The sequence below is a fragment of the Varanus komodoensis genome, unplaced genomic scaffold (genome assembly GCF_004798865.1).
Source record: "Varanus komodoensis strain SLA01 unplaced genomic scaffold, ASM479886v1 scaffold67, whole genome shotgun sequence".
In the NCBI taxonomy this organism is placed as follows: domain Eukaryota; kingdom Metazoa; phylum Chordata; class Lepidosauria; order Squamata; family Varanidae; genus Varanus; species Varanus komodoensis.
In genome coordinates this window covers 2,584,999-2,596,800 of record NW_025336308.1, presented here as the reverse complement: position 1 = coordinate 2,596,800, position 11,802 = coordinate 2,584,999, and the positions used below count along the sequence as shown (strand labels likewise).

Here is an 11,802-nt window from a genome sequence, read left to right as displayed (position 1 = left end):
AATATTGGGGTCAAGTTCCACTGAAAAGAGGGTGATTTTGAAAAAGCCTTCCTTGAGTAGCTTTTTCTGCACGGCTCATCCTTTCTGCCCCTTCTAAACACACGCCAAACATCAGAATCATGCCAGGACACTTCCTTTTCCCAACCCTAACCCTACCCTGGTGCACAACCCTAACCCTAATATTGGGGTCAAGTTCCACTGAAAAGAGGGTGATTTTGAAAAAGCCTTCCTTGAGTAGCTTTTTCTGCACGGCTCATCCTTTCTGCCCCTTCTAAACACACTCCAACCATCAGAACCATGCCAGGACACCTCGTTTTCCTATCCCTAACCCTACCCTGGTGCACTCCCCTAACCCTAATATAGGGGTCAAGTTCCATTGGAAAGGGGCTGATTTTGAAACACCCTGTCCAGCCCAGAGAGATGCGTGAGATCTTGTCCTCTTTCTCCATGTCCTCCAGGGGAAGTGCTGTCAAGACAGTTCTATAAATTCCAACCATTCAGGAGTGATGTCAGGGCATGTTGAATCGTGAAGGCCCCGTGGCTCTGACAAGGTGGGCGGCTGGGTTTCGTTCTTGCCTTCGTAGATGGTGGCGTAAGTGTAGGTGCATCTTTTCATGTGCTTGGTTGTGGCTGCTTTTGATATAGTTGGGTCGGCACTGGCAGAAGCACACTGCCATCTGCATAGTGTGTTTGTGTCTGTCCAGCGTTTCCCTCCATCCATCTGAAAACCCGTTTGACTGATGCATTAGGAAGCACTGTTTTAGAAAGATGGATCGGGCACGGAATAGAAATAATGCAAAAATGGTGTACTTAACTTTCCAGCTCTGGGGTCTGCAGGAAAAGGAAATCGGCCGTTGGATGTCGGAACAGACTATAAAACGCCCATGAGTGGTAAGTCTTCAGCTCTGCTGCCAACCGAGGCATTGAGGAAAGTCCCGGTTAACATTTCCTGTGAAACACGGCATGCCTTACAGCCTGCTCTGGGAAGATTGCATGGAAAGGAAAGGACCCTTCCAAACCGCCCCACAACATGGTGTGGACTTTAGTCTAATATGCTCAATGATTTTGCAGGGTTTTATGAACTGCAGGTGGCGCAGTGGTTTAAACCGCTGTGCTGCTGGGCTGGTTGATCAAAAGGTCGCCGGTTCGAATCCGCACAACAGGGTGAGCTCCTGTACTCTGTCCCAGCTCCTGCCAGCCTTGCAGTTCGAAAGCATGCAAATGCAGGCAGATGAAAAGGCGCCACTTCGGTGGGCAGGTCACAGCGTCCCGTGCACTTCGGTGCTCAGTCATGCCGGCCACGTGGCCACGGAGACCGTCTGCGGACAAGCGCTGGCTCCCTCGGCCGGGAAACGGGGATGAGCACCGCCCCCGAGAGTCAGGCATGACTGGGCTTCACGTCAAGGGGAACCGCTACCTTTATCACCAATTGCATCAGCTCCTCTGTCGCTTCCTTAGATGAACATTCCAGGACACCAGTGTGTGTTGTTTCTGTTCCCTTCCAGGAAGTAACAGCCCTCATGGAAGCCCTTCCCCCCTGGAATACAATATGCTTCTGGTCATAATCGTGTCTGTGGGAGTGATCACGATCGTGGTGGTGGTGATAGTCGCGGTCTTCTGCACTCGGCGCACCACCTCTCACCAGAAGAAGTGAGCCGCTTACGGAGCCCTTCCCTTCCTCTTTGTTTTTTCCTGTTTTGCAACACAAATTCCGTTACTGATTGCGATAACTGAGTGCCACACACCTTCCCCCTTCCCCCATGCATGCTGTGTTTTTTACGGAAACATGGATTTTAGAAACTAGAAAGTGTGAATGTGTTGATATGAATGCAGAAACTGCCCGTTGTCCTTGGGTGGGTTTTTGATACACCCACCAGGTAACGTATAGAATTGGGTAGCATCAGTGCGCATAGAATAAAGATCGGGCTGTGTCGTTGGGTAAAAAGTGTGGCCTTCATGCCGACGAGCAAAGAGATCAGTATGTTTTGCGTTGCTTTCAAAGGAAGCGGGCTGCTTGCAAGTCTGTGAACGGGTCCCATAAGTACAAAGGGAATTCCAAGGATGTCAAGCCCCCCGACCTGTGGATTCATCACGAGAGGCTGGAGCTCAAGCCCATTGATAAATCTCCGGACCCCAATCCAATCATGACGGACACACCAATCCCCCGTAATTCGCAGGACATCACGCCTGTGGACAATTCCATGGACAGCAACATCCACCAGAGACGGAACTCGTACCGAGGTGAGTTCAGCTGACAGCAAGGTGTAATGTGGCCTCACAGCTGGCGGTGTGCTTTGGATCAGTGTGACTTACGGATTGTATAGAGGCAGATTTTTCTGAGATCGGTAATGTTACAACTACATGCTAATTGGTTAAGTTGGAGTTGTCACCGTTCTCTTCAGAGTAATATTAAATTTGCATGTAATCCATTAAGGAAATAGAATCCACTAGCATTAATATACAATGTAGTATTAATGGAATTATCTGTATCACTGTAAAGAGGGCGCCCGTTCTGGTTTTGGAGCGATTCAAAAACAAAGTGTGCTAATAATCTCTGTGGATTATATTTCTGCAGAAGAAAGTGAAAATGTTCTTGGGAGCAGAATGATTTCGTGATTTTCCAGTAGCACTATTTGTTTAAATTATGAGCTGCTAATGAAATGGATAGACTGACTTTATCACTGAAGGAGAAAGAAGATACTGACTTCTATCAAACTTGGGACTCTTTTTAGTATTGGCTAGAGAAACGGGACTTCTTATAGACCTAAATATGTTTTTAAGTTATCACAAATTGGAAAAAAAATGTGGGGGCTGACACAGCAGGCCCGATGTTTCTGAGGATTGATGTTGTTTTTGGTTTTTCTTTGTTTTTAGGATCATAATTTTGAATAAAACTTTTTATAAAAAAAGTATGAGCTGCTAAATGTTCTCCCTGCTGGCGGGGCGTCACGATGACGGTCTCTGACATGCGTGTTACTTTTCCTTCAGGGCACGAGTCAGAGGATAGCATGTCCACACTTGCAGGGAGACGGGGAATGAGACCCAAAATGATGATGCCCTTTGATTCTCAACCGCCTCAGCGTGAGTCTTGCCTTGAGTTTTACCCACAATGCAACCCGGAGCGAAACATTTCCACTTCCACTCCACAACGCGTAGCAGTAACGTGGTGGACGGGCACTAAAGCTTGCTTGTGTCTGAAACAGATTTAATGCATGGAAAGTTCAGAGGAGAAACACAGGGTTGTCTAATTATCCTGGAAAGGGTGTCAAGGGTGTAAATACCTAGAGAAACGTCAGAACTGAATTTCGCAGCATTCCCATGCCAAAGTGGGATTCTGATGCCAAACAGCTAAATAGCCTTTTGGCAAAGCAACACATGAATAAATCTTCCTCCTGTTTTCTTTCTGTTTGTAGATTTAATGTTAACCAGCAAAATTAATGTTAATCACCCACTTTTAATCATTCAGTTCTGAGTGATGGGTACCGTTGGCATGGGTATGGTTGAATTGCTCTTTTTATGGCAATACCATTAAAAGAAGTTTACTAAAGCACAAATCAAGTGGGAGGTGACAGTGTTTTGCTAGTGCATTTCAAGTAATACGTGTAATACTTCAAATCCATCGTGGTTTTTAGGACTGGACGCATCTCTTTCTGGTGAACTGATGCTTTCCAATGCATTTCACTTTGTCACTGCAGAGTGATGGGGATCCAGGCCCCGTGCCTGCAGTGGGAGGGCCAGTCAAGGGGAGCGCAAAGGTTCAAGGCATCTTTGCTTACAAAAGGTGCAGGTGGCATTTCCAGTCTCTTCCTGGCACGGCCCTTACCTTTTCCCCTGGCTGTCTACAGGCTCCTGTACAGCTGTCGTTCTCCCTCGAGATTCTAGCTGCTCCGGAAGATGCAAAAGGGCATCCACACGGAACTCTGGCTCCCCTTTAAAATGGGGTTTAGACAAGGCGATGGGTGTCTTTGTCAAGGACCCGGGGCTTCAATACTTGAGAAGTTCGGTCGGCACGGGCAGTCCAGCTGCAGTTGTCCTCAAGTGCCCAGCAAGCTCCCACGAGCCAATTTCCAAGCAGCTTTAAAACCCAAGTTGCCGTGGGGCAAGGCGGAAACCTAATGAAGGACAAAGTACCTTGAGCCTCATCCTGTTTGAGGGGGTGCAGCTGAAATCGCTGGGTAGGAACGATGGAAGTGCATAATGATGATAATGAGCCTCTGTGGATTACAATAAGTTCAGTGGGGACTGATCGAAATCAAGCAGCAGCAACCGTCAGGGGCTGTTTGCTCACCTTAAGCGTTGTCCGCCCATCCGTCCATGCAGAGACATCTCAGGCGCTCCATGAACTGCTGGTGATCCCAGTTAACTTGATTATATTTTAAACGCTATGTTATGATTCAAGTCTGATCTGAGGGGGTTGACCAGATCGTCACCAGCTTTGTTTTCTGTGGTATCGTAACACAGAAGGAATGTGCATTAGTGGTAGCCACTGGGGGAAGGACGGGAGGGTCCACTATCCTCTGGGTGGCATTCCGGGTCTCTGGCTTCCAGTGTCTGAGTTGCGGTGTCCACGTAGTGCTGAAATGGAGCTTGCTAATGTGTGTCTCACAGAACTGAGAGCATTTTGCATGCACTCAGTGGTTGGGTAACTGCTCTGACATGCCAAGCTATTTCAGAGTAGTTGGGAGCTGTGAAAAACCTCCCCCACGATACTGAAACATTTCTGTGTAGAACATTTCGGGAATCAAAACTAAGCTCACTTGCTGGGTGTGTGCGCGCATGTGTGAGTTTGCATGTGCAGAACAGAAAAGATGCAGGGTAATATTTTGAACAATGTTGTCACCAAATTTTAATCATAGCAATAAGCTTATTCATATTTAATAATCTTCACCATTGCAGTTTTCTTAATGTTGCTCTAATTGCAGGTTGACATAAAATTCAGTTTTGTAGCTCCAAATCGCGTTTAACTGCAGTGTTTTTGATACATTTGGTTTTTATTTGCGTTCTGGCTCACTGACACTCTGCTGTTCCTCTGATGAGGTTCTGTACTGACTTAGCCGTGCCTTCACGATCTCGTCTGTGTGAGGTGGGGTTGCGGTAGGAGAACAACAGAGCTTTCCATAGTATCTCTGGTGTGTGTCTACCGCTAAAGGCTGGAGTCAAGAGGCCTAAGAAATAAGCGTCAGGGGTTTGCTCCAACTTTGGTGTATCATTGCCCCCAAAAGAGAGCAGCTTGCTTGCACGGACACCAGAGGAGCACGAGGCCTCTTCACGCGACTGTTTGCAGTCTGCTGTGTGTTGTACGGAGGCACACAATAAATGCCGATGAGATGTTGGATCTGGTCCTGGAGGAACTCTGAGGAGGCAGTTTAAATAGATCGATCTTTGCTACCATCTGAATGGTGTGTTGGATTTTTGTTTGGGAATCCAGACCAATCCTTCTTTTTCTAACTCACGCATTCCAGTATGACACATTTGAAAAATATCCTAGCTAATGCACGTTCTGGTGCAAATTTCACTCATTATCCCAGATTGCTGCTGCCTTTTATTTTTGGGGGTTTGGCTGGAGTGCACAGACTGACGTCCAGTCCATTTACATTGAAATCTTGGATGCACTGTTTTCTTTTGCTTCTGTTCCTGGTGAACTAGAATATCATGTATCCAGGGAATGAGGTGGCTCTTTCTGTACTTTTTATATCTGTGTATATTCTTTCATTTCTTACTGATAAAGAAAGGGAAAATAAATAGAGCAAGGGAGTGTGGAGGGAGAGCCATCTCCCCCTTATGCCCACCTTTCTCTTTACCAGAACCTTCCAGTCAGGCAGGCTGTTCTGTTGTCTCCATCTGTCCCCATCCATGAGTGTTGGTACTTCTGCAAACTCTGGGGTTTTCCCCAGGCCTGCAGTAGGGCATCTTGCACATGGACGGTGCCGCTTGTCCACCTCAATGCTCGCACTCAGAAAATAATCTCAACATTGGTCAGAACGGTTGTTTGTAAGCCACAGTGTCAAACCACCATTTAAAAAGGCTTTGCAAAACTATTTTGTTGAGCGAAACTTGGTGGAGTCAATGTCTTGGCTTGCCTGATGAGAAGCATCTCTTGATGTTGTCTCTGCTTATGCATCCCATAGTAGCAGCTTTAGCTTGGAACATGGCTTGACTGTGTGTTTGGGATCTTAGCCAGAATTAGGACGACAAATGCATGTTTATCCTTTTGCTTATGCCTAGCCTGTTTCTTTAACTGTTACTCTGTTCCTGTGTTCTTTAATTTCTTGTATTTTGTACTTTGTTTTACCTCTTTCCTAGCTTCTTTGTTCTGTAGCTTTCTGAGATGTATCCTGTTCCGTTTTTCTTTTGTCTTACTCTGTGGCAGACCCTGTGTAGAGCTGTAATTTACCACACCACTGTATCCTAAATGCACAATTATTTTAGTGTTTATTCTTAGCTGATATCAGATATTTATTGCACAAAGATCACCCTCAAATATGCCAGAATTCCTGGCTGCTCGCATTTGCTCGGCACTTGGGTTCTGTTCTGATGTCCTACAACCGTTTATATAATTTGAGTTCATATCTGTACCCTCCGTGATCATTTCAACCTAGAACAGGGATACTGGAAAACCATATGGAAAAGTGCCCCTCCTCTAAAGCAATTGTTTGTAGCGATTCTGTATTTAAGAGGCCGGCGTCCACCGTTCTTGTTCCCAGTGTTATTTCCCTGCAAGACTGACTTCCTTGTTCCGATAACCCAGCGACCGTGCTTTGCTGGTTGGTCTGCTGGGCGAGGCGGGTGGGGGTGCGCTTGGCGTGCACGCCGGTCGTCCTGTGTTAAGCGTTTTCTCTGTCTTGTGTTCATTCGCAGCTGTGATTAGTGCTCATCCCATCCATTCCCTTGATAACCCCCACCATCATTTCCACTCCGGCAGCCTCGCTTCTCCAACCTGCAGCCATCTCCATCACCAGGCCAGCCCTAGGCCAGTGGGCTCATCCGTGTCCCATTCAGACAGGGCTAATTCCACAGGTGAGGAGCTCGACTCGGGGCACACTGGTTTGGAAGGCGGCCATGAGTCAATGCAGTGTGAAGATGAGAGCCTCTGGGACATACTCAGACCCGTTTGGGGGCTCTCTGTTGGGTGTGCTGGGCCCGGAGTCCGGCTGGAGGGGCCCGGCGACCTGCTTGGGCCGCCATCTGGAGCTGTCTCTCTAGGAAAGAAACTCCGCTCAGCTCCGCAGGACCTTCCTTCCGAGTGCACATGCACGGGACCGAGACGTTGGTCTTGTGTTCTTTTTTCCTCCTCCTGTAACAAGCGTTCCAAACATTTTACTCGTTTGCTTCAGTCTTGCAACACCTTCATGCTTGAATGTTGTGGCTGAATGTGCCATTGTGTCGCAGCTCCTACATTCTGAGCCCTGTCATTTCACTGTTTGCAGGGATAAGGGAGCCAGCCCTTTTTCTGAGATGCATTTAAAAATTAATAATGCCCCCCGTAAATTTGGACTCCACTCAGTCAGTCTTAGGTTGCATCTAAATTCCAAGAGAAAGGGTCATAATGACACCTTTCAGCAACAAATGCCAGGACAAACCGTAGATCGCATTAGCCAAGCACGGTCTGAACATGAAAGCAGTGTCTGAAACTCTTGTTTAACCAGCAAGATGGAGCAAAGTGGACCTTTTCTGCTCAGTTCGTGTTCCCGAAGTTTCTGTGTGGAATTCTAACAGCTGCCTGTTAAGAGGCTCAGCCAGGCTGTCTGTCCTTCCGTGTCCTTCCATCGCTGACTGGCTCCATTTGCATTTTAGGACGTGGCTTGAGAATTTGCTGTTCAGGTTAGATTGCTAAATTCTTGCAGCAAAGTCAGTCCTTTGCCTTGAGTCGCTGATAGCTCTGAATGGCAAACAAAGCGCAACTGTTCAGAGAGGATGTCCCCAGAAGCCGGATTCCCAAACATCCGTTCTTCCCATTGCTTAAATGACCATAAACAGCAGATCAGCCAAATAAATGGCTGCTGTAGCATTAAAAAGAAGATCTGTATATGAAGTTGAGGTTTGGTTGAGCCTGTACACAAAGCTGATGTCGCAAAGAAGCAATATTCCCCATATATTAGTATATCACATGTTTCCTTCATCTGTGATTTTTATTACAATGTTTTAATGACTGGTGCATTTTCAGCTCACAGACATTTTTGACATTGTTTGATGCAGTTGCTCAAGTTTAGAATTTAGATTTACACCATTTGCTATCTCTTTATTAAAGCTGTGAATAGTGGCTGTGTGGTGAGGACAATCTCTTGCTATTTGGAGCCTTAATGGCTTCTTCTCTTTTAGCAGTGAGATGAAGTAAGCTGATCTCAGAGCACCTATCATAAACTTCCCTAGATATATACTAGTAATAAGAAAATGGACAGGTTTCAAGTGCCTGCCCCTTGCATAGACAGACTAAAACAGTCACCCGTCCAGCCTAAGAAAAGAGCTCTATTTAAAGACACATTAGTAAAAGAGCAAATTTTGATAACCCAGCAAACAAGCCTGTTTTTTTAATTCAGTAACCTGGTTTATGTGATGGTAAGAGCATTCTAAAAGAGAGTCAATAGTCCCTTTTTAAAGCAATACAGTTTAAATAACAGAGTGTAAGAACCTGCCAACTACCTGGGGTAGCTGCTCAGACCTGGTGCTCTCCAAATGCTTTGGACTTCGAGCTCACATCAGCCTCCGTAAGCTTGGTCAGCGGTCAAGGATGCTGGTTGAAGTAATTCAAAATATCTGGAGCATGCCAGGTGGGGGGCGCTAGCGTCGAGGCCGATATCAACCTACCATAATTAGTAATAATTGCTTGTGCGAATTAGGTTATTCATTCCCGCAATTACGGAGCTTCCTTAGAAGGAGCATTTGTGACTTAATGCTGAAAGGAGTCCTCTGATTCCGCTGAAATGTACGTGGCAGAAGGATGCTTGGGGAGTCTCGCATCATGCGGGCCGGAAGGCCGTGCTGACGCTTGATGACGTGTTGATGTTCTTTCCTAACCCAGAATCTGTTCGGAATACGCCCAGCACAGATACCATGCCAGCCTCTTCATCTCAGACATGCTGTGCTGAGCACCAGGAGTCGGAAGGTGCCACCGGATCTTATCTCCCAAGTACTCAGGAGGAGGAGGCTGGCCAAAACCTCCCCACGGCTCACGTCCGTCCCTCTCACCCTCTGAAGAGCTTTGCTGTGCCAGCGATCCCGCCCGCCGGGGCAGCCTACGACCCTGCCTTGCCAAGCACACCCTTGTTATCCCAGCAGAGTGAGTACCGGAGCATGAATGCTGTGGAGCGGTGAGCCAGGAATGTAGGGAGCAGGTTCCCGGGGGGATGCAGAAGAATGGTTCCCACCTCTGACTCAAAAGTGTGTCTCACCAAGGGGGAAAACCGCATCACACTCCGCCCTGACTCTAGCATCGTGGCACCCTGACCAAGTCCGTTGAGGCTAACCTTGGCCATCCTTCTGTTAAGCTTCTAGCCTTCCGGTCCATTCAGTCAAGACCGCGTCCATTGGCACTTTGGGGAGAACTCGGCCCCCAATGCCCGTCGTGGTACCAAGTGCCCCTGAAGTGCAGGAAACGACGCGGATGCTCGAAGACACAGAAAGCGTAAGTGTGCTGTCGGGAGGCAGCCCGGCCCTGCTTTACGGCCCCTGACGTTTTGCGGCTGATCATAATTCAAATGGAACATATTTTTAAGAATTAAAAGAGGTGCAGTGTCGCTCGCACCAAACCTCAGTTTATGGTGCGATTGGATTGCAGTGGTCTTCAGGCCCTCGTCCCAAAAACGGCTAACTTGGTCAGGACTGGGATGGGCGGCTTGGGTGTAGGATTCTGTGATTATGGCTGAAACTGCCAAAAGCGTGGCAATAGGAATGGGGCATTGCTTAATTTAAGGTATAAGATGCCACACCGTTAGCATCCCTCTGGCAGGCGCCTGTCCATGCCCTGCGTACCGTGCTTTTCCGTCAGGTCGTACTGCAGGAGGGTGGGTGTGGGGAGGGCCAGCGCCCAGTGGCCGAGCTCAGGAGTTGAGCTCACGAGTGCCACGCCGTGTCAAAGAGCCACTGGGCTCAGGAGGGCAGCGGTCCACCTTATTATGCATGCTTTTATTTGCCTTTCTGTGTCGTTGTTTATAGGAAGAAATAGTATAACTGGGCGCTGGGTGATCTAGTCCCTGGCTGATCTAGTCCCTGGCTGATCTAGTCCCTGGGTGATCTAGTCCTACTCCTATAAGTCATATTGATGGTGATCTGGCCCCAGGCCAAAAGATAGTCTCTCAAATGTGGAAGGTTGAATTCCTGTAAAAGTTGAGAGGAGGAAAAAGTAAACTAGGAATACCACGGCATCCGAGGCTTAGATGTGTAGGCCGTGGGCCCTTGTGAGAGAACTCGGAGTTGCTTTGCTTAGAGAGCCTCGTGTTCATTTTGAACAACCAATTTCTCGCTCTCGTGGGAAAATGCTAAAAGACTGAGAGCAGGTGGGCAAGTTCATTTTTCATTTCCAAAGCGTTACTCTTCTTTCCCCCTGAAGGCAGCCTTGACATTTTCCCATGAGGGGGTGTCAGTATTTTAAGATTGCTTAAAGAATAAGGAGATTAAATACCCCAAGTACAGTTTTTCATTTTGCAGGGTTTCAGAAATGATGTGCAGCTCCTACCCATTCCTTTGCTAAGCACTCAGAAAACTTGCCACATTTTCCAGCAGGATTTGGGAACTCCCGGACATGCTCGGGATACAGCAAAGCTGACGCTCTTCTCTCTTTCCTTCCTCCCCACGTCCTCCCCACATCTCATGCCCCCTTTCCCCGATGCCCTGTCCATTCCCTGTGTGCCGGGGTCGCTCGCACGCTGGGTGCCTCTGCTGCCTCTTCCCCTTCGTGCTGCTTCGGCAACATGACGCTGTCCATTTCCGTAGTAACGCGCCGTCTATTAACACGGCTTTGCTGCCATGTCCCACATCACACATCCCCCCTGCCCCCAGGTGCAGCTCACCTGTCCAGTAACCTGTTAAATCTCCTGCAGAATTATGAGCCGGATGAGCTGACCAAAGAGATGGCCCACCTGGAAGGACTAATGAAGGACCTTAATGCCATCACGACTGCATGACCGCCTTCCCCAAGGAGCGGCTCCAGAGCCCGTCTCGTGGGCCTTGGGACTCGGCCTTGGCGCACAAGGAAATGTACAAAGACTGGGCACAGCACAAGGGGCCGCGCGCCCGGCTCGCAGCGCCAGCGCCGGCCAGTCAAGGGACTCTTCTGCTCGTTGCCCCAACGTGACCCCGTTGGCAAGTTGGATTCCCCTTCCTGCTGGGACGACACACGAACAGGGGAAAGGGAGAGGCATCAGGCTGAAATCCAGTATCCAGAGAAAGAAGTGGACTTAGCATTAATTTGGGTCAGGTTTTGTCTCGGTGCTGTGACCTTCCCTGCTTTTTCAGTGTTGGACATTCACATTTATGTACAATTTTATTTGTGTGTTTTTATTTTATTGTATCTTTTTTATTAAACAAAAGTGTAATCCGATGAAAAGGAAATTTGTGTTGTTTCCCACAGCCTAGACGGATGTTTGATTGCTTGTTCTATTGTGTATGGGAATTCATTGCCAGTTGTGGGTTGTTCCGTTTTTTTGTTTTTCGTTTTAGTGTGCGTATAATTACATCACTTTCTAGCAGTTAATCCATGGCCTTGGGGGATGCTGCATTGCTATTTGTAAGCTTTTTTATTTTTATATTATAATTATTAAAAGCCTAGATTCTTTCTCATCACTGTGAGATTAGCTATCTGTTTGG

At 47.7% G+C, this 11,802-nt stretch overlaps 1 protein-coding gene across 1 annotated transcript in view; it reads left to right on the top strand.

The window, feature by feature from the left end:
• The window catches only part of NEO1 (neogenin 1), a 104,647-nt gene extending 93,113 nt beyond the window's left edge, over positions 1-11,534 (top strand). The window contains exons 21-28 of the mRNA XM_044450497.1: positions 823-891; positions 1,506-1,650; positions 2,003-2,241; positions 2,989-3,081; positions 6,859-7,017; positions 9,020-9,277; positions 9,486-9,622; positions 11,037-11,534. Coding sequence (XP_044306432.1) covers positions 823-891; positions 1,506-1,650; positions 2,003-2,241; positions 2,989-3,081; positions 6,859-7,017; positions 9,020-9,277; positions 9,486-9,622; positions 11,037-11,120 — 1,184 coding nt within the window. The 3' untranslated portion in view covers positions 11,121-11,534. The remainder of the gene's footprint in view (positions 1-822; positions 892-1,505; positions 1,651-2,002; positions 2,242-2,988; positions 3,082-6,858; positions 7,018-9,019; positions 9,278-9,485; positions 9,623-11,036) is intronic.
• The last annotated feature ends 268 nt before the right edge of the window (positions 11,535-11,802 follow it).